This window comes from Myodes glareolus, chromosome 1 (genome assembly GCF_982192425.1).
Source record: "Myodes glareolus chromosome 1, mMyoGla1.1, whole genome shotgun sequence".
Classification (NCBI taxonomy): domain Eukaryota; kingdom Metazoa; phylum Chordata; class Mammalia; order Rodentia; family Cricetidae; genus Myodes; species Myodes glareolus.
Window position 1 is genome coordinate 132860681 of NC_142026.1, and position 26952 is coordinate 132887632.

General features: G+C 44.8%; 1 protein-coding gene across 5 annotated transcripts in view; it reads left to right on the forward strand.

Annotated features, from left to right (window-relative positions):
- The window catches only part of Arid1b (AT-rich interaction domain 1B), a 366765-nt gene that overhangs the window by 117975 nt on the left and 221838 nt on the right, over nt 1-26952 (forward strand). For all 5 annotated transcript variants that reach the window (XM_085687826.2, XM_085687808.2, XM_085687811.2 and 2 more), the window contains exon 4: nt 18764-18874. In XM_085687826.2, coding sequence (XP_085543952.2) covers nt 18764-18874 — 111 coding nt within the window. The remainder of the gene's footprint in view (nt 1-18763; nt 18875-26952) is intronic.

Genomic DNA, 26952 nt, shown 5'->3' on the forward strand with positions numbered 1-26952 from the left:
TTTCTGTGAAGAGAAAAGAAAAGCATTTAATTGAGGTGGTGGCTTACAGTTTCAAAGGTTCAGCCCATTGTCATCACGGCAGGGAGCATGGCGGTGTGCAGGCCGACATGGTGCTGGAGGAGTAGCTGAGAGTCCTACGTCTTGCAGGAACAGGAACTCGACTGAGGCACTGGGTAGTATTCTGAGCATAGGAAACCTCAGTCTGCCCCACAGTGATACACTTCCTCCAACAAAGCCATGCCTCCTAATAGTGCCACTCCCTGAGGGATATGGAGGCCAGTGACACTCAGAGCCACAGTGTGACCAGCATGGAGTCTACAAGATGAGTAGAATGTGGCCAGACCTGCTCAAGACTGAGCAGCTAGACTCCTGGGGACCTGACCGCGCACAGCACTCCTCAGGGAAGTGAGGCAGAGGGAGGACATTCACAGGGATTCTCAGGATTGTTCTCACAGGCTGAGTGACCAGGGAAGTGGTCCTGGAGTATGTATGCAAATGATCTAAGTCTGTAAAGAGAAGTTGTTCAAAATACCCTGGAAATGTTGAAGTTCCTTTCATACTGTTTGTGTTTTCTGAATTATCTACAGCAAACGTGTGTTATTCAGCCCTCACTCTTCCCCTCTCCTTCTTAACTAGCAGGACTCAATACATCTTCATAATCTCTGCAAACCCCCTTAGACGCCCCCTGCCTTTTAGAAACCTTCTCCTGTAACCAGGAGGCTCTCAGCTCCTGCCTCCTCAGGGCAGGGCCAGGAGGAGGAGGGTAGAGGCCTGGTAAGTCCCTCACTTCTGCTCAGGACTAGAGAAGATCCTTGACCCAAGGCTACATTCCCTCAGTTTATCCCATCCCTCCTTCAGTGTTCCTCACCTCTCATCCCATTCCCCCTCACACCCCCTCGCTCACCTTATCCCCCTCACCTGCAGCTGCTTAGTTTACTGAGGAGTGAGATGCAGGTGCCATCCTCCGCCCCGCCCCACTCCTGCCCCACCCTCCTCTCCTCAGCCTTCCCTGGGTTTCACAGACTGTGGTCCTTCATGCTTCCCCTTCCCTCTCCAACCTCTCCTCTGCCTTCTCTGGGATTCACAGGCTCTGGCCCTTCACTGTCTCTCACAGGAGGCCCTGCCTCTCTCCCCTTGTCTCTTTGCCCAAGCCACTGCTTTCTCTTTCTGTTGTTCCTGTTGGCACCAGAGAGCATCTTGCTTTCATCACTGGCTGTCTCTGGACCTTGCCGGTCACTACTCACTCTTCACCCTGTTTTTTCTTTATCTTCCTGTCTCTGAGTGTTGGTCTGTGGTCTTGTTCGCTTTCAAGTCTGTTTTTCTTCATTTTCCCTCTGTTCTTCCCTGTGTGTCTTGGTGGTGTGGCATTGAGTATCTGGAGGGGTGATCATCAGATACCCCTGTGACTGGGACTCCCCCTTCTGCCTGTCCAGCTCCTGCTCTGCATTCCAGAGATGTCCCTCGGGGCTTCCAGAGCTCACCGTGGAGCCATGCTGCCCTTCTTTCCTCTGCAGATCTTCGCCTTCTCTAACCCCAGCCCCAAGTAAATAATCTTCCTGATACTAATTTATTTTTCTTGTGTGTGCTGTGACAGTTGTATGAAGGTCAGAGGTCATTTCCTGGCTGTAGCGCCGCAGCGCCCATCATCTACATAACTTGCTGCACTGAGGTTGTTGCTATGTGACCTGTACAAACTTGTCTGTCAGGGCTTGTATTGCCCGTGCCTTCACCCCTTAGCTTTCTGAGAGGAAGGTCTCTGTGTTGTGGTTGTTTTCTCTGGTTCTGCCAGTTAGTGTCTGTCACAAAACAGACACACAGTAAACATTTTTAATATTGTTGCTAGTTTAATCATCAAAAGTATCTTTTTACCTTTTGGGTTCATGGTAAACTGATTGTTTTAGCATTAAAGAAATAAACCATTTGTTGCTGAGCGTTGGAATTTTGTGACAGTTTTTGGTAGCTAGCTGGACAGTTCTAGCTAGCTTTTTCATATTCTGGAGGTGTGGGGGGGCAGAAGGTTGGGTGGGCTTGCACACGTACACGTGTGCATATGTGCATTCAAGCCTGCCTGTTGGCCAGCAGGCTTCGTCCTCTCGTAGACAGGCAGATGTAAGGGCCGGCCAGGTACAGACAGCAGTCTTTCAGAGACTTGTGTTTTCTAGCTTCCTCCTTCATAGGTTTTAAGAAGTTAGACCCTCCCTAGCTCAACTGTGTGGATAGTTTAGCACATAGTTTCCAGTGGCGCTTGTATCTTGAGCCTCAGCAATGTCCAGGACTCTACAAGCTCCTAAACTTGCGGAACCTGCTGTGCTGTGTTCCAGGTTGAATCAGCCATGGAGATCTAAGAGCAAGGAGAGGTGGTAGGTACTCTTGGCCATGTCCGGGTTTCTCAGGCGCTGAAGACCTTGAGGCTCAGTCAATAACTCTGCATTTTTACTGCTCTCCTCTTCTTCTGCAGCTCCTCTAAGGGAGGGATAGGTACGCTTCTCTTCTCCTGTGGACCGAGTGGATAGCTCACACAGCAGGAACTATCTACCTACCAGTATCCGCCCAACCGTCTGTTTCCTTTGTTAAAAAGAAATCTTGGCTGGGCGGTGGTGGCACACACTTTTAATCCCAGCACTCGGGAGGCAGAGGCAGATGAATCTCTGTGAGTTCGAGACCAGCCTGGTCTACAAGAGCTAATTCCAGGACAGAGTCCAAAGCTACAGAGAAACCCTGTCTTGAAAAACCAGGAAAAAAAATCTTGATTTGTGAGGCCTTACCAAAGAAAGAACCTGAAGTTCTTCCACTCTGAGTACTAGCTTCCCTTTGTGCATTAGGAAAACCTTTCAAGCACTGTGAAGTTGCAGTTTTTGTAGTTGTGTATCCACTGGCTTTCTTTCAGCTGTTTGGGGGTCTGGATGTTGCCTATGTAAGATGGATGTGCCCTGCTTCCCAGGCTCCTGAGCAAACTCCATACTCCTTTCATCTCAGATCTGTAGAACAAGGTGCAGTGAGAAAACGGTTTCTCCATGTCCATCACTCCTGAGGGTTTCACACTGGGCACACGGTCCTACAGTGTCTAGTGGAGTTGGCTGGGGCAGGCCGTCTGGTCTGTCCCTTTGCTGTGACAAGGGTCTTCTGATGCAGCACTACCTTTAAGACCCAGTCAGAAGCCTTGCATAGAGCCACACCTTCTCCCATGCTTATAACACAGCCTGCTGGCTCTCATCGCTGGAGAAAGCCTTCCTGTCTGTACAGGAGTTGCACCAGTAGCCCCAGCAAGTCGCAGCTGCCTTAGAGGCTATGCAGTGCAATGCGTTCTTAGAAGTCTGCAGCATACAGCAGTGCGTGCACCCAGGCTTCGCTCCTGTGGGTGTGGTTTATGGATTTCAGTGCTGCTCCAGATTTGTGAGGAAACCGTCTTCTCAAGATGGCAGTTTGTCGTTTGTTTTGTGTGTGTGTTGACTTGAGGTTACTGGAAAAACTGTCACAGGTATGATCCATGGTAAAAGCGAAGCAGAGCACCTGGGAGCTTTCACTCAGGGGGGTGTCTCAAACTTCATCAGGGCTCAGGGGGGTCACAGCAGGGCAGCAGAGATGTTTTCCAGCCACACTTCAGGGACAGCACAGGGAGTGATGGTGACTGGTGGTCTGAGAAGGTCTCTTGAGCAATGAGCGTGTTTGCTGATGGAAGAAGGTTTGGTCTTAGCAAGGACCAGTTCTGTGTTACTGAAAATAGAGGCCATTGAACTTCTAAATGACCCTGCACTTTAGCAGTCTGGGATCTTACTAGCAAATGTGGCTCTTTTAGCCCCTCCCTTTCAATATTAAAGAGAATTAACAGACTGTCAAGTTTTTTTTTTCTAAAAAAACTTATCTTTATTTTATGTGCATTGGTGTTTGATCTGCATGTGAATCTGTGTGAGAGTGTCAGATCCCCTGGAACTGAGACTTCATACAATTAAGAGCTGCCATGTAGGTGCTGGGAATTGAACCTGGGTTCTTTGGAAGAACAGTTAATGCTCTTAACCACTGAGCATCTCTCCATCTCCAACTATATACTTTTTAAAAATAATTATTTTTATTTTTTATTTATGACACCACTGGAGCCCAGCAGAAGGTGTCAAACTCTCTGGAGTCAAAGTTTCGGCTCTTGTGAACTACCTGACATGGGTGTTTGGGACCAAACTTGGGTCTTCAGAAAAAAAACCCAAACAAACAGACAAACAAAAGAAGCAGCAAGTATTCTTAATCACCGAACCATCACACCCTCCCCCACCATTCCATCCAGAAGAAACAAAGCAATCTTATGAACTGTTCTCTTCTGACAGGGCGTGGGTCACTTGGTAGTTGAGCCAAATGGAAGTAAGTTGGGAGTGGGACTGGGGGTGTTGCAGGCATTTTAACTGTCCTTTCTTAAAGAAAAAAAAATCATCCTATCTTATTCTTTATAGCCATTCATTGTCAGCAGTTTTCAAATGGCTATGGCCAGACCTCCGAGTGTGTGGTGAGTGGCTGCTCGCTGCTGGAGGAAATAGTGCTGGAACAGGATGGGGAGCCTTTGGAACTGTGTCACGTGAGCTGTCACAGTCAGTGTTAGTAGAGTTCAGCTCTGAGAAAAATAGATTCTTACCTGAGACATACAGTGAAAGATATTTCTGAAGTAAACTTTTAGCAACCCGCCTCTCTCGTCCCCACTCTCCGAAGTCACCTTCAGTTCAGTGCCCTTGACACGTGCATCCTACGGTGTGAGCCCTGTGTGTCTGTTTCTCTGTTTACTCTGGTCTGTCTTGGGCTGACTGTAGGAGCCACACCTCCTCCATCCTCCTCCTCCTCCTCCTCCTCTCATTTGTGTTGGACATTTGAGTCCGGTGCCAGTCAGCGCTTAGCATTGGGTAGTCACAGAAGGGATTGTTAGCGCTACACTGAACTGTCGCCGTGTGAGTTGGGATATGCCAGGGACTGGTCAACTGTGGGTTATGATTGAATTTTGAATCTCTTGCACTCTTCTTGTTTGCTCTAGGTGAGAGTGGTCTTGAGTTTTGAACACTTGCTAGAGAAATTTACTGAGCTTGAAGGACTGAGGAGAAAACTTGGGTGTTACTTTAAGGGGAAGTGAGGGCCATCCCTAGACAGTGGGTCAGCAAGTCCCTGGCACTAGAGCAGCCAGGCTGGTGCAGGACACACTTGGTGAGACATGTGGGGGTGGCAAGCAGGTGTGGAGAGGCCGTCCTCCATGTCCTGCTCCTTGTGAGGTCAGTTGTGTACCCACTGTCCCGGCAGACTGGTAAGGGTTGTGTTCTTTGAGGGCTGCCAGTTGATTCTGCGTTTTAGAAGTTCTTTTCCCCCGAGAGCTTTGGGAAAACCCCAGAGAATATAGAAACATGTAGAAGGAAGGAGCGGGCTGCATTCCCACCCGGATCCCGGCTAGCTTACCCCCGAAATAATTACATGGAAACTGTATTCTTTTAAACACTGCCTAGTCCATTAGTTCTAGCCTCTTATTGGCTAACTCTCACATCTTGACTCAACCTATTTCTAATAATCTGTGTGTCACCATGAGGTGGTGGCTTACCGGGAAGATTCTAACCTATGTCCATCTTGGGCCGGAGCTTCATCGTCTGCCTGCCTCTGCTTTCTTTCTCCCACAATTCTGTTCTGTCTTCTCCACCTATCTAAGCTGCTGTCCTATCAAAAGCCAAGGCAGTTTCTTTATTAACCAATGAAAGTAACACATAGGCAGATGACCCTCCTACATTAGAAACAGTGTTTGAAGTATGTGAAAAAGCCACCTGGTGTGGATGCTTTTTCTTAATTGTGTGGAGTCAGGTGGCTCTGACCTTAGTGATCTGAGCCCATGTTCTTCTCAGTACTGGGGAAGTAAGAGACCCTCGGCCTTGGGAAACGCCTCTTCCAGGGTCTCAGTGTAGCTCTTACTGGTCTGGAGCTTACTAAATACTCACTCATGGCAATCTTCCTACCTGGAATACCCTAGTTCTGAGATTAGGAAGCATCAGTAACCACACCTGGTTCTCATTTTTCTATTTTTTTTAAAGATTTATTTTTTGTGTATACAGTGTTCTGCCTGCACACCAGAAGAGGGCACCAGATCTCATTATAGATGGTTGTGAGCCACCATGTAGTTACTGGGACTTGAACTCAGGGCCTCTGAAAGAGCGGCCAGTGCTCTTAACCTCTGAGCCATCTCTCCAGCCTCTATTTTTATTAATATATCTTAATTGTACATACTTGGTCTTAAGACATTTTTGTACATGTATATTGGTCATATATCCACACACACATGCACAGCCCTGTCCATTACTCTCTCTTGTCTACCTTCTGCTTGATCCCTTTGTTGGTCTTTGTACAGGCAAACGCATATACACATGCATGTATGCACGTGCACATGTGCCTTAAACTTGACCCAGTCAGTTTTCAAATTTGCTAACAGGAATATGTGTGAGGGCTTTTTACAGTAACTAGACCACTCAGGAAAATGTGTTCTCCCTTCCTAGCAAGCCCTGGAGAGGGCAGGGCTGAGCATCCTAGTGGACAGATCGTGTGCGGGTAGTTCCAGTTTCCATGACTTAGTGGTATGACGGGTCATGCCCAGAAGACAGGGTATGGCACCACTGTCTCTTCTGCTGACCATTATGTCCTTTCCACCTCTGGTACTGCTCCATTCCCTGAGCTTTGGCGGGGGTGACACAGATGTCCCACCTATGGCTGAGCATTCCCCTGCCATTCACCTTCATCACTTTGGCCAGTTCTGAGTCTCTGCAGTTACTGCCACCCACGGCAGAAAGCAGCTTCTCCGACCAGGCTGACGGGAGCACCAGTCCATGGGTGTAGACATAGTCGCATCAGCCGTTGTGGCCTGTAATGGAAACTTAGTAGGTATTCCCTTATATTCTGGAGTGTAACTGGAAATCTAACTGCATTGGGCTATAATTTGATAGTACCTGCATTTCCATGTTTAATATTTTCAAGATATTTTATTTCTTTTTAGAATGAGAATCAAAAAGGGAAACTCAACCAGAAGTTGAAAAATAACATGGTATCGTCTGTCTGAACCTTCATTTCCTTCAGAAAGGTGGTGGAAAGGGTTCCCTGGCAGAGCTGCCTGGGTGTTTAGGTAGGCCTAAGCATTTGAACCTGGTTCTAGGTTAGAGTCTCTGTGAGCATGTGCAGGGTTGGGTCTGTTCAGAAAGACAGGGCAGGTACATAACCAGGTCATGGCTGCCACTGAGCGCTGGGGTAAGGGGTGTCAGTCATTGAGGCTCATTGTATCTTTGCACCCTTCTCTTCCCTTTATACTTATACTCTAATGCAGGAAAATTGGGGACCCCCCCCCGTATTTCTATTTGCTACTTTTAGCAGTTTTCATTTGATTTTAAAATGCTCATTTCAGTATGTCAAAGTATGAAAAGAAAACTCAGTTTAGAGATAAATCGGTGGCTCTTTTAGAGGACCCAGCTTCTGGTCCCAGCACCCTCATGTCAGTTCATGGTTGTCTTTAATTCCAGTCCCAGGGGATCCATTGCCCTCTTCTGGCCTTGATGGGTACCAGGTTAAACAGGCACACATTCAAGGAAAAACACCATACACATAAAAATAAATAAATGAATGGGTATATAAATAAATGTTTGTCCTTATCAGTCATTTTGATTAAAGACATTTCCTAAGTAGAATAACAAATTGTGTGTATATTGTGTTACAGTGGAAGAGAATTTATAAATGTTTAAAACTGTGCTATCTTTGGGGTTTCCTAGTTTAGGCTATGGTCGCACACCTCACTCCCCAGTAAAGGAGAAGACAGAAATAGCTCATTTGCTGACTGATTTTCTGCAAAGTTCGGCATATGGGGTGAGGCGTGTGTTCATGTCTCGGGTTCACTTTTCTGAGCACAGAAGTGGGGAGAGGCCATTTGCCAGGTGGCAGTTAGGATTTATGGAAGAGGAGGGAGGGACTGTCTCCTTCAGAAGCTTGCAGGGTATTTACTTAGCGAGCACTCTTATCCCAGCTGCTGTTTGTGGAGGACTTTGGCGTCTGTATTTAACTCTTCCAGAAATCTGGATGTACATCAAAGTTTGAGAGCCACTGATGTGCTCACAGCTAACCGGTGCTTTCCGGTCTTGTGCCTGGCCTTGTTCCTGCGCACTAACTCACTTACTACTCTAGCACCGGAGCGTCACACAGGAGCAGTGCCTGGAGCTGGGTTTGGTTGCAGCTGTCTTTTAATCTAATGGGTTCCCTGTCTCTTTCATTCTATTTATACAGAAGAGACACATTTGGCTCCAGAGATGGGCAGATGGTCAAGCCCGAAGGCCAGCAGTGACGACCCTTACATTTGCTTTGAGACCTCGTGTCTGCAGCACAAAGTGGTGGGCCCCGTTCCTGGAGGTTCTGACTTAGTAATTTAGGGCACAGCCTAGTAATTTTCCTATCTGTAAAACTCCCCAGTATTGCCAGCTGCAAGTGGGGACCCTCCTTGAAAATCATGGTAGACTACCCTAGATTTGTAGTAGCTTGTCAAAAAAAAAAAAAATCCTTTGGTCACAGTACCAGTCTAATGTAGCTGGGGTCTGGACTCTACCATTTTGCTAGTTGCCAAATACGTTGGATGTCATCCATTATAATGTAATTCATGGTAAACCTCACATTTCTGGACAATTTTTCTTTTCCCCATGTAGAAATTTAGTTTTCTTTTTAAAGGTAAAAGTTTTCCTATAATCATAGGAACCCTTAAGCGGAATATATATATTTTTTAAATACCATAGAAGAATCTTTAAGCAGCTAGATTTTTTTTTTTTGGTTTTTTTTTTTTTTTAGAAGTGATGTACACGGCCTAGTTTCTATAGATTACTTAAGATGAGAGTACCTAGATTCAAGGTCTCTTCAGTGTAATTTCCCCCCTCCCATCCTTTTGTTTGTTTGTTTTTGAGACTGTATAGTCTTGGCTTTGGAACTCACTGTGTAGAGTGACCTCAAACACAACAAAGATCTGCCTGCTTCTGCCTCTTGGATGCTTGAATTAAAGGAACGTGGCCCATGCCGTGCATCTCATATATTCTTAAAGCACAAACTGCAGTAGAAAGAGCCACCAGGCCTGCCTTCAAGTACTTCATTTTAACATTGTTTAAAGTGGCCAGTGGTGGTGCACACCTTTAATCCCAGCACTCAAGGCAGAGGCAGGAGGATAGCTGTGATTTTGAGGCCAGCCTGGTTTACAGAGTTCCAGGAAAGCCAGAGAAACCCTGTCTCGAAAACCCAAAATTATAAATAAATAAATGAAGTAAAGTGGCCAATTATTATTATCGTCACAGTCCTGATAAAAACACGCAACAGGGTCTGTTTCGTGTCTTAATTTGGAAAGGTTTTGGTGTGATGTGAAGGAAACAGTGGCCTCTAGCTGTTCCTTGTTTGTTCTATTGACTTTGTCTATTGCTCCTTTTCTTTGATCCTCTGTCTTGTTTTCCTCAGTTCCTGGAGTCATTCTGCAGGAACACAATCCAGCTGATGTGGGAGTTTCTTGAACTTGCTGGGTAGGCTGGGCTGGCTGGTCTGAGGTGAGCTCCAGACCCTCTCTCAGGAGCTGTCTTCCTCAGTTTCTCTCACAGCGGCTCAAAGATTAGGCTGTGGTGGGCTGCCAGGGACACTCAGGGAGCTCCCGCCCCAGGGCTGAGATTGCAGGAACACTTCACCACACCCGCATAGTGGGTGCTAAGGTCTGAACTCAGTGTTCGTGTTCTCAAGGCAAGCGCTTTACCCACTGAGCTGTCCCATGTCCCCTTCAGTCTCGAGGCCTTTACTCCATGAGCATTTCTGAGAAATCAGACAGCCTTTAAAGGTGGCACCGTTCAGTCTTAGAGGTGAGTTGGCAAGCCTGCAAGTTTCTCTCCTCGGCAAACACAGATTCTGTTTATATAGTCTATGGATTTCATGCATTTTGTTTGAGTAGGTTGCTATCAGGCCGCGTGCGCCCCCCCCCCATTGTTCCTCTAATTAAAGCACATGCACAGTAACAAGGTGGCTAGTGTAGAGAACTGTTCAGACCACCCTTGCTCAGTCTCCTAGAGCTATTGTGCATTTTAAATCAGGCTCCAGCTGTGTTTGAGCAGTTTTTACAATTTTTTATTTTTATTTCAGTTATTTTATAGAAGAGTATAGTGTTAAATTTGTTAATTTGTAATTAACCTGCTTTATAAATCTTGGTGAAATTATGCACCATTTCTGGTGAATGCCACTATTGATACTATGTAGCTTTGCCCACTAAACTTGGTGCTGGACTGTACCCTTAGGTGATGTGCTTCTTGGTTTGGGAGGAATGGATGCATGTTGTTGCAGTGGGTATCAGCTCCCCAGGGTATTCAAAGCCAGTGCCAGGCTTACCTCATTTCAGAGCCAATGAAAACACGACCTAAATGGCGACTATCACCTCTGTGGAACAGGGAAGATACAAGCATGTTTCACAGCCACAGAGCCCTTGTGAACTCACCCTGGCCATGACACGGCACTTGATACTAGGAATCTCTTGATTTTGATAATTTAATGAAAATGTTACATTTAATCAATTGGCCTCACAAGCTGTAAGGAAACTTGGAGAGTTGGTTATACTGTGATCTAGGGCCAGAGCTGGTCAGATATTGAGTGGGCTATGGGAAGTGAGGTTGTAGGCATGGTCGAAAGAATGCATTGGTCCCCAGTTCCCTCTCCCACCTGATGACTCACTGACCGTGGGCGAATCATTCAACTTCCATGCTTTGACTTTCTCATCAGTGAAGCAGGTCATTAGGCTCTTTGTATCCCGTGATTCAACCACCAGATAAAAATATTCAGAACATTAAATTGCGTCTCCACTGGACACACACAAACATTTTCTCTGCTACTGCTCCTTAAGCTGTGTGGTGTAACTATTTACATCGCATTGATATTGCATTAGGTATTATGAGTGGTCTTCATGATTTATGTACGGGAAAAGGTACTTAGGTTCTAGGCAAATGTTTGGCCATTTCACGTAAGAGATCCGCGTGCCCATACATCATTGGTGCTAGGACCGGTGCTCCACAGATCCTGAGAAGTAGCTGCACCTATCTCATGGGTTCAGGATGAAGGCACAGGATTTATTGAATGAATAAAACAGTCAATAGAAGCCTAACAAACGAGGAGTGGTGACTACGTATTAGCTGCTAAGATGTTTGCCACTACCAACATTAAAGCCGTGAGAGAAGGTCCTAGTAGATGAATTAACATTTTGATTCTAATTCTTTAATGTGCTCTTAAGCTAAATAGAATAATTGCCGTTCACTGGCTAGTTCACTTTTGCCAGGCGTGGCACTAGGCTGTATGGATGAAGAAAGGACTCCTTCGGTAGGGAGCTGTGGAGCGGAGACTCTTGGGTGTACACAGAGCAGGACTGACTACAGCGGATTGATGGGTCTTTGTGAGTTTAGAAATAATGAGTTGATTATTAGAAGTCTGGATGACTTTAGTCCTTAGATCTTGAATTGTCTGTGAGGAAATGCGATTTTAATCATTCATATGCTTTTCCTCCTCACTCACACTACAGTTCAGAAAGGCATGGAGGAGAAGCAAAGACTTGGTGCTGCCGCCTCCAGGACTCTCCTTGGTGCCGTAGCGGGCCCAACTCTACTCTGTGCCCCTCACAGGCTTCACCCTCACTGCAGGTCCAGGGAAGAGCCGTCACTTCCTCGGTCTGTGCAGCAGTCGGCTTCCGCTCGCTGATGACGGGTTTGCGGTGACAAGCCTCTGTGATGTTAGTGAGCTTCTTCAGGAAGAGGTGCTGAAGCTGTGCAGACCCTACTTTTCTCTTGAGTTTCTTCAAATCTTCAAGATAATTGTCCTTTGAAGTAAGAGAAGCTAAACAGTATTTGAAGCACGTATCCAGCCTTTGGACTCCTTGTGTGTGTACGCATGCACCTGTGTCCATGTGGGAACGTGCAAGTGCATCAATACATTTATGTATCACATACTGTGGAGAACATGGTTTTAACTGAAGCTAAAGAAATTGGACTATGGTGTCAGTAGCAGTAGAAAACCATTTGGGCTTTGATAATGTAATTGCTCCATGAGCTAGAGGAAATTTGGAACAGGAGCAAGGAGCATGCGTGGGTGATTTTAGTGACAAATAGAGACATGGTGGAGCCACTCAGCTTTGCCCAAGTAGGGAGATTTGTTTCCTCTATGTCCCTCATCTTGTATCCTCTTAATCTGTGCTTCCCTGGAGCCTCCCTCCTCCCCACCTTCCCTCCCTGGAACTGAACCCAGGGCTCAGACGTTCTAACCCTGTTAAGCCCCAGCCCTACCTTATTGATTGAAATAAAATCCAGACATTGTGCACTTTAAGCCCAACCTTTAATACTGTCTTAAAAATACCTTTTTATTTTTATTTATGTCATTGAGTGTCTTGCCTTCATATCTGTATGTCCACCACGAGCAAGCCTGATGCCCACGGAGTTCTGAATTTACAGGTGGTGTGAGCTGCCATATGAGTGCTGGGAACTGAACCCAGTTCATCTGCAGAAGCAGCTGTGCTTTCAGTGGCTGGACCAACCCTGCAGTCCCTGTTAATATCGTTCAACTTGCTCATTTCTAGCATTTCCTGTTCCTTTCTTCCTTGTTCTTCCTTAGTCTGTTATCCTTCATGCAGGAAGCTGAGCCACAGTGTGAAATGTTCTGATTGATTCACTCAATCTGTTCCTTGACCCTTTTAATTTGTTATTTAAGTTTAGTATTGTGTGTCTGTGATGTATTTATGATCGGTGAGCATGAATGTGGCCTAGAGTGTGGTATAGAGTACAAGTGGGGATCAGGGACAACTTTGTGGACTCACTTCTCTCCTTTCGCTGTGGGTTTCAGAGATCCTGCTCCAGTCATCACGCTTGAGCAGCAAGATCCTTTAACCTGCTAAGCCATCTCCATGGCTCATTTTAAAAAAATAATTAAAACTTAAAAACGGGTAGTTAGATCTAGGTGTTGGACTGCTGGATCGCTAGCCCCGTTTTCTAAGAGGTGCATAGCGTCCTGACTCCTACCTGCACCGGCACCATGGATGCTCTCTACAGTCTTTTCTTCCTTGATCTCAGTTTATTTTTAGTGCCGTCTTTCACAGTCATCGTTTTGCTTTAATTCTGCCAGTAGCAGACAGCAAACTGTGTCTAGTAGCACGTTGCTCCCAGACAGTGTAGCTGCGAACACAATGAGTATTTCTGGACACGAGCCAGGACTCAGCTCTGTGTGTTCGTCGTCCTCATGAGTTTATTTTCGTGTTGGGGTGTGAGCTTTGAGAACTCGTGCCTGCCCTTTACCTGGCTGCTGCTGAGCTTGTCAGTGGTAGGCTCTGGAAATCCAAGAGGACAGTGGCCTCATTAATATGGGAGATCCAGCTCTGCTGATGACCCAGCTAAACTGGCCCAGGGTATGGTTTCAGGGTCCTGGAGATCCTTCTATCAGGGTTCTGTGGATGGCCCAGACATCTCCTTGGAGGATGTGAGGAGAACTGAGACACAGAGGTGGGAGGAGCACCGTTGAGGCCATGTGAGGGTGACAGTGTGCACAGCCCTGAGGGTTAGTTTCTGGAGGACATGAAGAGCTGATCACACAGATGCTGGTTCCGCAGGCAGGAGGAAGCCAGTCTATAGGCCTCGCAGTGGGTAGGAGGCTGAAGTGCAGGGGGAGATTTGTGTTGGGGTTGGGGATACGTCAGATGTGCATGGGCACACAGGGAGTAACAGGTGTGTGAGCATCCTTACACCCATTTGGGAGGTGAGATCTGAGGGTAGAGGAAAGGGGTAGGACATCCATGGACAAGACGGGTGAACTTTCCTTCCATGTTTGCATGTTAATGGAGAAACAGGAATGTCCAAAGTGTGGGGACTTTGGACAGAAGATGTAGGGGAAACAACTTGAAGTGATGGACCTCTGTGTCTGGCTTTTCTCAGCCTTTTCCTATGTAATGACAATGGAAGGCCGAGAGAGTGGTTTTGCATTGAAATTGTGAAGAGGAATTTGGATTTCAGTTGTTTACTCATGATACAGGAATAAGTATTTTGGAAGTGGTCTTGAAGCTTCTCAAGAAACAAGTTTAGACTATAACTTAAAAGGTGAAAATGGTATTAAATCTTTCACTATCTAGCAGTTCTTGGAGCTTTCTGGTAACCTGTGCAAACTAAGTGTCCATCATTCGAGACTGCAGCTCATGAGTGCACACAAACAAGCAAACCATACAGGGCTAGAAAGGAGCTGTCCTGTAGATGGAGGCTGTTGCAAAGCCACGTCCTAGGATTTTCAGCTTCCATCTCTGGTATTTCCTGTAGGGTTTCTCTGAGGTGGCATGGGGGTGACCATGCTAGCTTGTTTGCCCCCTGGGAAAAGCTCCCTTCAATTTCTTTGTCTAGGGGACACATTTAACTTTCTTCTGCATAGGGATCATCTCCCAGGACCAGCAGTTTGTAGTGGTCTGTGGAGTGTCTCCCCCACCCCAATGAAATGCCTTGCGGCAAGGAGATTGGTTTACCTGAAGGTAGGTATTTCCAAAAGTCGGGAAATAGGCAGATTCTGACCAGGGTGGCACTGGGCTTTCTGAAGCCTCTCAGACATTCTTCCCATGCCAAGAATGTTACAAAAGCAGGGGTACCTCTTCCCTCAGTGTGTGTGTGTGTGTGTGTGTGTGTGTGTGTGTGTGTACACATGCACATGTGCTCACTGGGAATAGAACCCACATACCTGTGCATTCTAGGCAAGCATTGTACACTGTGCTACACTCCAACCGCCTTAGTTGCTTTGTTTGTATACCTGGCTCTCTGTTGGACTGTGGACCCTGCAGGCTGGCTGCCCTTTGAGCGCATCCCCATCCATTTCTAGTTGAGTTCCACTGACATCGGTTTGCCACGACTGTCTCACTGCACCTCACTCATCTCATCCCCTTTGGTCTGTATTCTAATTCTTTTGGTGGTGTGGGGTGGTGGGGTGTACCCTCCCCTCTTTTACTCTAACTTTAATGCTTTTTATATTGAGTTGGATGTTGTGATGGTAGCATAAACATCTTGTTTGGATTGTTCCATAGTGATGGACTGGGGTGTAAATTGGCTTTTCCTTTGTTTAGAGCACTTTACCAGTGTCTGTCAGTGTTTTATCATATCAGCCTTGTGATGGAAGGAGACAGGTAGAGAGTAGTGATACTAGGAGATCTATATGCTCGAAGTTGCTTACTGTAATGCTGTGTGGAGTAATGGAGGAATGAAAGCAGCATGACTGCACATCAGTGGGGAGTGGCTAGGTTAGGATGCTTGCAGGTACTGCTGTGCTTGATGCACATCAGTGGCGAATGGCTAGATTAGGGTGGTTGCAGGTACTGCTGTGCTTGATGCACATCAGTGGCGAGTGGCTAGATTAGGGTGGTTGCAGGTACTGCTGTGCTTGATGCACATCAGTGGCGAGTGGCTAGATTAGGGTGGTTGCAGGTACTGCTGTGCTGTAGTCAAACTTGCATAACTAGACATGAGCCACTGAGAAAAAGCTGGGAACCAGCTCAGCACAGAAAGGGTTTCCCCTGTGTCTAAAGGAAGACTGATGGAAATGTTCATTTATGATGTGGACTCGGTGGGAAACTGAGGAAAGATGGATTATTTCTTAAAAATAGCATAGTACCCCTTGTGGAGGAAGGGGAGCCTAGGAAGGATGCTACTTCCTCGTTCTTGTTTATCTCTGTGTCTTTTGAAGTTATACCACGGAAGTCACTTCTGCTCCCTGCCCTTGCTCTCCCCTCCCTTTCCCAGTGCTAAATGACAAGTGGCTGTATACTTGGCCTTTGAACTCGATCCTTGGTGTAGCTTTTCATTTACACTGAGGTGAGTGGGATCCCATTGTATTGCAGCTGACCTTGCCTCATGCTGTAGTGTGGCAGTGTATCCAACAAAGGGAGTGGCCCTTCTCAGGCTGCGACTACCTGACACCTCAGAGGAAGTTTCTGAGCCTGTGCACATGGCCCTACCATGCTCTTTTCAGTGTTTCAGTTTTTCCAGTTACTTTTGATTCATACTAGGAAGGTGGCTCAGACCAGAGCCCGTCATTAAGTCCGTGGGTGAGATGTGGGTGCATTCACAGATGGTGAACCACACTCCAGTGCTTGGTTCCTGTGCACCAGGGAACTGTCACGATATGGCGTTGTTTTGAAGAGCTGACTTTTTATATGATTGACAGAAAAATTTAATGAGTGTTCATGTGTATGCTGGCTTAAACTTATAAATAACTAAAGATGGCAAGGTTGTTTTCAAATATGAATGTGTGCTTTAAAAATATAAAATGTAATGCTGAATGCATTTTTCTGATATTGACATTATCTTTTTATTGCTTATTAAAGTATGTTTAGTTACTTGAGGTGAAAGCAAGTGCGTGTTAAGGACTAGCAGTTTTGAAGCCCAAGTGAGTTATGGGATCTATGGAGCCTTCGCTGTGTAGCCCTGGCTGGTTTTGAACTCCCAGTCCCTTGCCTCAGCTTCCAGAATGCTGGGATTCCACACCCAGCTTCTCCATTATAGACCACGTGGTTCCTCTGCACATGATCCTTAGGGGTGGGCTGGTCCAGATTAGAACTCCTACCCACTCCCTGCGCTCCTACAGTTCAGTCTTTACACTCAAATCCCACCTAAGGCGGAACAAACTCTGACCAGCCATTCTCATGAAATTGGATTTTGGTTTTATTTACAACTGTATTTAATAATTGAAGGTTTCTGTGGTTGGGAATAGTATATAAAATTTTGGTGGAATCTAATTATTTTGAACATTTGCAGCCTCAAGAGTAAATTGTGAGGCCATAGCATTTTCTGATTGTGTTCAGCTGTGGCCTTCTTGCTGCTTGTTTTAGGGGCACTGTCTGAGCTGCACTGTGCACGCACTTTGGCTGTCTTTTTCATGCTCTTTAAGAAGCAGTTTGTTTGCTATAAAGAGAAGCTAGCAGCATCAAAGCTGGTTGAAGAAGGATGGGTTCCCAGACAGCCCTGCTGGTGTGCTCTGGAGAAGCAGGCCTTTGTGAGCCTTTGTGAGGCCATCCTGCACCCCTGCATCATCTTTGGGGCAGAGGAAAGGCCCCTGAATGAGGCCTTGTGTCCACTTGATTTGAAATCCTGTTTGTTAATCTCAGAGACCTGTGGGGTGCCTAGCAGGGCATCTCTGTGACAAGTGGAGACCTCCATCTGCGGGAAGCTTGGTTTGGGGGTTGGAAGGTAGGGTGGTAATATTCCTCCAACTCTTGATCAGCCCCCACAAGCCAAGTGCCACCCTGTGAAGGCCACCAGATTGCAGAACTGTGGCTTCCAGGGTTGCATGGCTATTGGGTTGTGGGTGTCACTCTACCACCATGGTGTGGTCCCCAGTCAACCCAGGCAGCTGCAGTGGAATCTGTCCTGAAGAGACCAAGGGCTTGGTCTGGTGTGGCTTATTATTTGTGTTGGAGATTTCTGTAAGAGTCTGTGGAATGCTGTTTTCAGGCATGAACCTTTATTTTAGAGCCAGTTTAAAGGCAGTTCACACCGACCCTTGGCTGGTGCTGACTGGTGAAATCCAGTTTGTGTGGCTCATGGACTTTCCAGTACCCAGCTCTTTCTTGGCTTAAGAAGCCAGTGTATTCTGTGTGAGTGTGGGGTGGGGCAGCGGGCGAGTTGTAGAGAGTTTTACTAATGAACATTTTCCATGTAATATTTAATAAAATAGAATTTGTATATGGTTCTTTAATGCCTATTTGAACTGACAGAGAAGGGAAGGGAATTTTACTTGGCGGTAGTAGTTTCCATTCTTTTTATTTTCCCTCTCCCATCAGAAACTGGTTCTTCAACTTCCAGAGCCAAGGGGGCAGCTGGCTATGGAACAGGCCCTCAGCCTCTGACCTCGCTGCGGATCAATTGTCTGTCCTAGCAGTGCTGAAAAGCTGAGCAGTGTAGTCAGTAGCCACCATCTGCTCTGCAGGGTCTGCGCGGGGGGGGGGGGGGGGGAGTACTTTGATTGTGTGTTACTTTAGCAGACCGCCTAACCTGCATCCTGAGTTTCTTAGCTCATGACAGGTGTTTTGTTCCTCACTTTTTTTTCGTTTTTCTTTTTTTGTTCTTTAATGTGGTTTTCTAAAAACTATGCCACATGGGCTTGTGGGCTTCCATAGCTGGGTATTTATTGGTTTTCTGGGAGCTCATACCATTCTGTGTTTAGGAGGGCATTTTAACATCCAGTTGTTAATAATATTTTAATTAATGATTTTTTTTTAGTTGAAATAGTATTTGACCCAAATCATAGTTCAGCATACAAGTTTTGTGGCGGCTCACCCCTGTAATTCCAGCTCTTGGGAGGCGGAGGTGGGAATATCATCACAAATCCAAGGCCAGCCTGGGCTAGGAGTGAGATATCCCCCACCCTCCTACCCTAGGAATAGTTAAGCAGTATATCCCACTGTAGGACTAAGGAAAGCAATGAACTCTTGGCTGTGGTTTGCTTTCTGTTGGGTGCTCAGCTCACCTCTATGCCACAAAGTCAGCTCCATCTGTGCGGTCGTCTATTGAGTGAGCCTGTTATCTATATTTACTTATGTCATTGATTAACTACTATTTTTGCTTTTGATAAAGTATTAAATGATTGCTGTCACATGTTTAAATGTTGGCCAAAGTGTAGCATTATTTGATATTTAATCATGATCAGTTTTTGTGTCTTTTTGTTTCCTATATGAAGCTTCACACTCAGAGATAATGATGACTATGTGTTTATGTTTGTTTAGGACATGTCTCAGGAAGGCTATGGAAGTAGATCTCAGCCTCCTCTGGCCCCCGGAAAATCCAACCACGAAGACTTGAATTTAATCCAACAGGAAAGACCATCGAGTTTACCAGTAAGACATTACTGTGCTGATTGGGAAATGTAATTAGTTTGAAAACAAGGATTGTTTTGTCTGTTCTATTTTATATTACAGGAGGGAGGTGTATAGATTTCAGGTTTATCTGAGAGTTATTAACTTTTAGGCTCCTTTCTTGAGAGTTTTGACTAAGTCTGTTTTGTTTGTAGCGTCTTGGGCAGATCAGACACCACTGTTGGAAGGTCTCACCTGACTGGCTCGCTTTGTGAGCACAAAGGAATTTCTGTTGCATTGCTTCTTTTACCTTGCTGAATTGTGGTAGTGACACAGAACGAAAGTGTCAGTGCTGGAATTGAAACATAAAGAAATTCCTGCTTTGCAGAAGGTACAGTGATGTTAGTAATTTGAATTTTCCTGGGACTTTAAATAGAGAAGTTTCCCCTAAAGAACGTAATTTAGTTGAAATTTGGCAAAGCAGCTTGTGCAGGGCCTGCACCAGCGGCTCGTGTGGTGATGGGGCTGTACGCGCTGCCAGCAGCGGCTGCAGTGTGCCGTGTATCAGGGTGATGTCCATGGACAGCTCATCTGGACTCAATTTACCCTGGGATAGAGAACCCATTTGAATAAAGGTTTCTGTATTAACTACGCGAATGAACCTATAAAACAGTCTTTACATTATTTTCCTGTTAACATATTTTGACCTCAAGCATTATTGTTGCTGCTAAATTTCTGTTACAGTTTGTTTAAAACCGAAGTTTGGGAGAACCATGATTTTAACTTGAACTGTAACTTTGCACTAAGTAAAATTCAGTATGTTCTTTTTAAATGTTGGAGAAGAAGCTTTGGTGATGGATGTAGAACATGGCAGGCTGTATACATGCCATGCCCACTAAAGTTGGCTCTGTACCCTTGGAAAAGAAGATATGCAATGGCTAGAGGACACACACTGCCTTTGAGTCTGCTGTACATGGCTATGAAACCTGACTTGTATAGGTTTTGTTTCTGTGAGGGGAGGATGAGTCTTAGAGAAAAGTCCCTTGTTGTTCAGCTGCCTTGGACCATGTATTGGTTAGTTCTTGTTGTTTTGCAGGAACGAGAAAGGCAGTGGGTTTTGTGTTTGTGTTAGAGGCTTTTAAAGCAATTAAAGTGAGTGTCTGGAACGGGACAACACGAGCCTGTGGCAGACGCAGCATGGTCCAGGATTTGGAGTTCAAGTTCAGTCACAGCAGGCAGGGTCCAGAGGATCCCACACTCTTGGTTTTGGGCTGATTTTGTAGTTCTGCCATGGCTGCTGTGAAGCAGGTTGGAGAATGTCCCATAAACAGCAGCTTTCTGCATGGCCATGTGCACTGCTTTCTTCATGGTTGTTTACAAGCTTGACCATCACTGACGTACACTCTCATATGTATTCAGATGGGTGGCCGATGCTCAGCTAATTCTATGGCACAAGTGGGGATTTTTTTCAAAATCCTTATATTTATATCTGTATGTCTTTATGTAGATATAAAGGAGGCATATAATATATGACTTATTACCCACTTATGATTACCTTGCCTACTTCCAAAGAGTATTTCAGCCTATTTCAGTATTTCAGAGAGCATTTCACCCCATCCAGTTCTTTTTATGGGACTGTTAAAAAAAGAAATATCTACATTGGCATTTTCTTTCTGTTTTCGTTGCTGTTTTGTTTTGAAATTCAGAGGCTGATAGACTCGTACTTAAATCACATTTCTCTGTGGGTTTCCCCCCCTTTTTGCTTGTTTTTAAGAGAACAGAACTTCCAGGTTTTATAGCAAGTCTGTATGCATATGGATTGCACAAGGCTGCTCTGCCTAAGCCGTCCAATCTGTTGGGGTAGAAACTGGCTTTATTTAAGTGAACTGTAGTGCACTATTTTTCTTCTGCAGGGCTCCTCATGCATAAACAATCTCTATATGGAGTTTACAAATATGTTTTTGTTTATATTGCTGCTTTGTAAGTTGTACATAATTAAGGTAATTATGGCTTCAGGGAACACTTGGTATTCTGTTACAGCCTTGATGCATGCATTTGTGCAGTGTGACTTAGATACCGTAGCCGCTGGCCTGGCGAGGCTGGTGTTGTAGGATTGTGAAGCTGCATTAGTTGTGCCCGAGTTTGTTATCAGGCCCCTTGGGAGTTGTCTCTCAGGCTATGACTTCTTGTCTTAATGCCATCAATTTCTTTTTCCTTAAAGAGACACTGTAATCCCTGGTTTAGAGACTTTATAAGCCTTAATTGAGCTTTTAAAGTATAACATAATGATAAAACATATATCATTGTTATAATTTAAAAGTATCTATCTATCTATCTATCTATCTATCTATCTATCTATCTATCTATCTATCTAAAGCAGATAGTACTTTTTGAGTCTTTTTTATCCCAATTTGGTGCTGGAGTCCTAGGGAAGTCCTAGATAGCTGCCAGTTTTTCAGTCTACGTTGGAATCCCAAAGAAATATGTTCTAACACGAGAGAAGGAGTGGCTCGGGAGCAGGATGGATGAGCTTGCCAGTGAGAATGAGGACAAGCAGGCAAAAAGCAAAAGCTTCCTTCTTCCATGGTCTTTTATGTTGGCTGCCACCAGAAGGAGTGGCCCAGATCTCAAATGATCCAGATTTAGTTGGGTCTTCCTAGCTTAAATAATCCAATCAAGAAAAATCCCTCAAGTGTGCCCAGATGCTTTGGTTTTAGTTAATTCCAAATTCAGTCAGGTTGAGAGCCAACATTAGCCAACAGCCTGGGTTCTCAGTATTTAACCCTTATCAGCCAGGAACTCACTATGCAGATCAAGCAAGCCTTGAACTCACAAAGATCTGCCTGCCTCTTCCTCTGTCTCTACCCCACTATGATTAATGTGTATACCACCACTCTTAGCAGAGGTAGTTTTTTTTTTCCTTTTTGTTTGTTTGTTTTGCTTTTTTGAGACAAGATTTCTCTGTGTAGCCCTGGCTATCCTGAAACTCACTCTGTAGACCAAGCTGGCCACGAACTCAGAGGTCCAGTCTACTTGCTTTTGCCTCCCAAATGCTGGGATTAAAGATATGCACCACACCCAGTGGTGGCTACTTCTTAATGCTGTTTGCACACAGTGAGATAGATGATACATTTTTCTGTGACCTCATTTCTCCTTTAGAATATTTGTTAGACAATTAGCCAACTTTTTACAGTACACTCTTCATCTTTAATAGAATCCCAAGACTGCCTCCTTTCCAGGCTTGCCTGCCTGTCTGTCTGTGTAGGTCATTTGGTTCTCGATGATTTCAGTTGCAGATGCCCTTAGGTTTTCCAGCTGGCTTAGCCAGAGCCTCACGTTACCCCAGAACGCAAAGGGCTGATAAATTCATACTTGTTCTCTTGTCTTGGGCTGTGACCAGTAATATTTACTTTTTACTTAATGGACTAACTCTAAGCTCAGAACAAATCTCCCTCTGCAGTGTCCACTTATTTCTGTAGCTCTTAATCATCCAGATTTCTCCTAGCTGACATACATGAGTTTATATATCTTGGCATTTCCATTATTGATAGATCTTGACATATAGCATGTGATATAAAAATTAACCTGAAGCACTCCCTCCCATTAGGACAGCATCACTTAGCATTTGAGTCTAGTTTGTGGTTTTCTTTGCTTCTGATATTGACAATAAATGAAACAAGCATACAAGCATACAAGGGAAGACACAATGGAAGGTCAGCTGTGCAAACCCTGGAGCTTATATCCCCCTTCGTTTTGCAAGCCTTGGGTATATCTCAATTTGTAGTCTCATATAACTCCCACAGTATGATCAAGTACATGTTTCCTGCCTGGGGTTTCTATAACACTGGCAGTCATTTCATAAAAAGAAGGCAGACTAGAGCTGCTGAGTGTTTTATTCAGTGATGTCTCTTGTGACATTTGTTAGTACCTTTATTATAGTTGTTTTTAATAATTGACCTAACTCCTTGGTTTAAACTAGGATCTTTTAATGGTATGTACTGTTTTATTTAGCAAGATTTTTTGCTAATAGTATATGTAAAAAGTCTGTAAAGCTGAACCCTAGTTTTAAACTGTTCATTTAATAACTTGGGGAACTTTCGCATGATATTGAATTGGCCTCAGGAAAGCCTGTGTCCTCTCTAGGCTAATGACAGTAAATGATGGCATAGCCGTGACAGCTACTTTGGCAAAACCTTGTCAGTCTCAAAACCATTTTGTTTTTTTTTTTTTCAAATGACAGTTTGCTTTTATCTTGATTATCTTGAGTTTCAAGGGAAGAAGTGGACAATTTGGATAATTAAGCAAACGGTAGCATGAAAGCATTCTTTTATTAGTTATAAATATTTTTTTGCTTGTAAAAAGGTAGCTGTCAGAAACACTAATCATTGTAATTTCTTTCAATATAGTACAGTACATATGTTCTTAGTAAAGTACTAATGAATATATAAAAAGGAGTAATCAAAAAATGAATGTTTTGTTTTCCCTTCAACAAAACGATGTGCTTTTTCCTGGTCATGGAAAGCCATTTATATGCCCCGGTTTCAAAAGAACTACTTCATTGTGCTTGTTCCAGAAAACCCCAGGTTTACTCTGTACATGGGGGTCCTGATTATGTTTACCCAAAGCCAGCATGACTTTCCTGTTCTGATAATACTGGGGAAGGGCTGCCGGAAGAGCAGTGGGGGTGGATTTAGAAATATTGGCTATTTTGGAAGGTCCATCAAGTCATTTAAACACTATTTCTGACCCCATTTTTCTCGAGCAGGAAAAGCTGATTGACATCACAGTTTGATTTTTTTTTTTTTTTTTGGAGTCATCCAAATAGTGCTTATGTCCCTCAGGTTGAGTTGCCACTTTTGAGAGGAAAGGGGTGCTCAGTGCTGGTGGCTCTTAGAAGTAGAGGGTGCTAAACAGGATATTAGATGTCATCAAGAGAATGTTGGAAACCTATTATTATAAAAAAAATATCCTTTGGGGATTATGTGTCAGCATGAGTGTTTTGCTTTTAAGGAAAAAGTCTGGCTTTCCTGTGTTTGTTTTAGTGTTTAATAACGTTAGTGGTGGGGTTGTGCATTTGGAGAACATGAACATCAATGTCATCTTAATGATGCATTACAATCTGTGCTTTTGGTCGTGTAGCTCCTCTGAATGATTGGAACCAGTGGAGGGAGAAGGAGAAACAGTTTTCCTACCTGGATTCTGATCTCCAACTTCTTAACCCAGCCCTCAGACTGTCTGAACCTGTTGGCAGATTTCTGCCAAACTAAATCTCCCAGACGAGTGGCTGTCGGGTGAACTCTTTGGAAAGTTTTTTATTTGTAGTATGATCTTGATTTACATGATTGTCATACAAAGGTTAAGTGTGTAGCTGTCTCCATTGATTGATCCTTCTCACACCTTTCTAAGTGTTTAAACGATTGCAAGTTAATGAGAGAGAAATCTCCCTTGCCTCCATGCTGCTCTGAGTTCAGACATGGATGCGGTCTTGGTGCGGCAGCGGCACTTTGTTCAGCGTTCTAAGTGTCAGCACTTCAGGGTTGCAGTGTTCCACAGTAGGCGCCTTACAGGGCAGGTGCCCAGGGGCAGATGGGAGCCCTCTGTGAAAGTAGACGTCCCCTAGGAGTGCTCTCTGCAGCGTGGCGGCTCCGCCATGACAGCCTTTGCAAAAATTGGTCATCACTGACCAGTTTCAAACTGTAGGTACAAACATAGATCTGATGTCCGAGGAAGTTGTAAAAGGAGAGCTCAATACTTAAATGTCTTACGTACTACTGATGTTGGTCTGGAACTTAATTTTAACCTAGGAGATATCAGTTGTTTTGGGATGAAAGGAACATGCGAAGGTCCTGCTTTTTAGAAAAAGACTGACTAATGTTTAGATCTTGACTGGATTTTTTTATGACGTGATGTTTTTCCCGGAGAGGTTGAATGTGTGACACCCAGAGCAGGGCTTCTCCTCAGAAGAGCAGTAAGCAGGAGAGGCGCCCTGTGACGTGATTCCTGGGTTTCCATGGCGTTGGCAGTCATCTCAGAAAGAGATGGCAAGCTAGAGCAAGGTGGGGAGGGATGCGCATGGCTTCTTTCTTCCAAAATAGTCTGCCACTTAAATATTTATTCTCTAAATGAAAATTCAATAAAACTTTAACAGTTTGGACTTTTTCCAGGGAAAGAAAAGCCTAAATATAATGGAAAGCTTGACTAAATGAATATTTTAGAAGAGCCGTAGCCTGCTTTTAACGCACTCGAATGTTTGAGCACACAGTATTTCCTAATTGACCTCTTCAATCCCGGTAAAACAAATGGTTATTTCTTTAACTTTAATTTTATTTACTTAGTTTGGGATTGAACCCAGAGCCTTGTTCCTGTTAGGCTGACTCTGTCACTAAGCTGAACTCATCGCCTAAAGTGGGGAATTTGAAACTCGGGGTAGCCAAGACATTTACTTGGGGACAATGCATTAATGTTCAGATTTTGTTTCAGTTTTCAAAATTTGAACTAAGTTTGTCCTCTGCAAACTTTGTCATTTCATATCCTGTAGATTTCCTTTTAGTACAAGGGGGAGATGAATTCCGGTCCATTCTGTAGGACAGTCAATTAGTTCTTAGGAAGTTGATGGAGGACTGTGAAGGAGTTCTGTAAAAATAGACAGTGGCAGAATCAGAGACTAAAAAGAGCCGGAACATAACTGATTTGCAGGATATTGGTTTTGATAATAGAAGGATAACGGCGATCTGTAGTTGATAAATGAGGCTCATTAAGTAAGGGATGATGAATGCCTATGCTCCTGGTTAATAGAGAAGTCGGCACACAAATGTGACCCAGCATCCAGCTCTCAGGTGACCTGGGTGGGGTCATAGAGCATGTCTCTGTAGCATGGCCTGGCTATCCAGGATGTAGGCATGTCCCAGGCTCACCCCAGACATCATGCCTGCTGTCTGCGTCTCCGGCCAGTAGGTGGGACCTGGGGGGCAGGAACTTTGGGCGTCAGCAAGCCTGAAGGTGTGATGGTAGGCCACTGTGTTCCTGAGCATGCTCACAGAGCCCCAGCTTGGGCAGGTGTGCAGAGCCTCAGGATACCTGACCGTGGTTGTTTTCACTGCTTATGTGAGTGTCCTTGATTCTCGGCGACCCCACAGCCTCTTCTGCTGTCCGGGTGTTGGCCAGAGAGTACCCACAGGGTGAACACCACATCTCTTCATGTGGTCTCTCCCTCAGCACTGCCTTCAGACCAGGGGGTCCTTGGCCACCAGGAGGCAGCAGGAGTGTTTGCTGCATATTATCCTACTATACTCGGAAATGGCTTTTAATTTACAGATTTTCACTTTGCAGGTGGCCGGAAGGCTCAAGTCTGTTTCCTGTAACGAGGGACCCATGACCAGCAGGCCCTCACCAGTAGCATTTGTGAACAGGTTACTTGATTTTTATGTTTCTTTGGGCCTAGGAATAACTTTTTAATATTAACTGTCATTTTTATGAGTTGGAATAAATAACATGTATAGAAGGTTCCCCCAAACCAAAATTTTCTATTCTTCTGTCACAATGCAGGACTTTAGAGGTGTCTCTCTCTTTCTCACATCTTTTTCTTTAGCCTTCTCCAAATTGTTGTAGAATAAGTGAATGGTCTTGTTTTCCTTTGTTTGGGTCAAGAAATTTTAGCTGAAAATTGTTACTGAGTGAAAGAAGATTATTGACTCAACAAGCCTTCAATTTTCCATGAATAACACTCCCACCCTAGCTTCAGGAACACGCCGTGCACGCATTCTATTTTAAAATACAGACTGTAATTTAAAACAGGCAGTCGGATGCCCCACTGAACTTTGTTTAAGCCTGGAATAAAGGAAAGAGAAAAGCTTTAAGCCACAAAAAAAGTGGCTAAGCTTCCTCAACTGCTTTTCCTCAGAATGCATCCATGCTGTTAAAAACAAGCTTGCAGGAACCGTTGTCAGGCCGTGCCGCAGGCCTGCCTTGTTTCACCTGGTTTGAGGCTCTGGTGTGTACATCTTTTCATTGTTTCATCATTAGCCTGTGAATCCTTCTAAATGCTCACGAGCATCTGTGGGCACTTGTCAGTATGCTTGTGTTTGCACGTATTGTGCAAGGTCAGTGCATGTGTGGATATC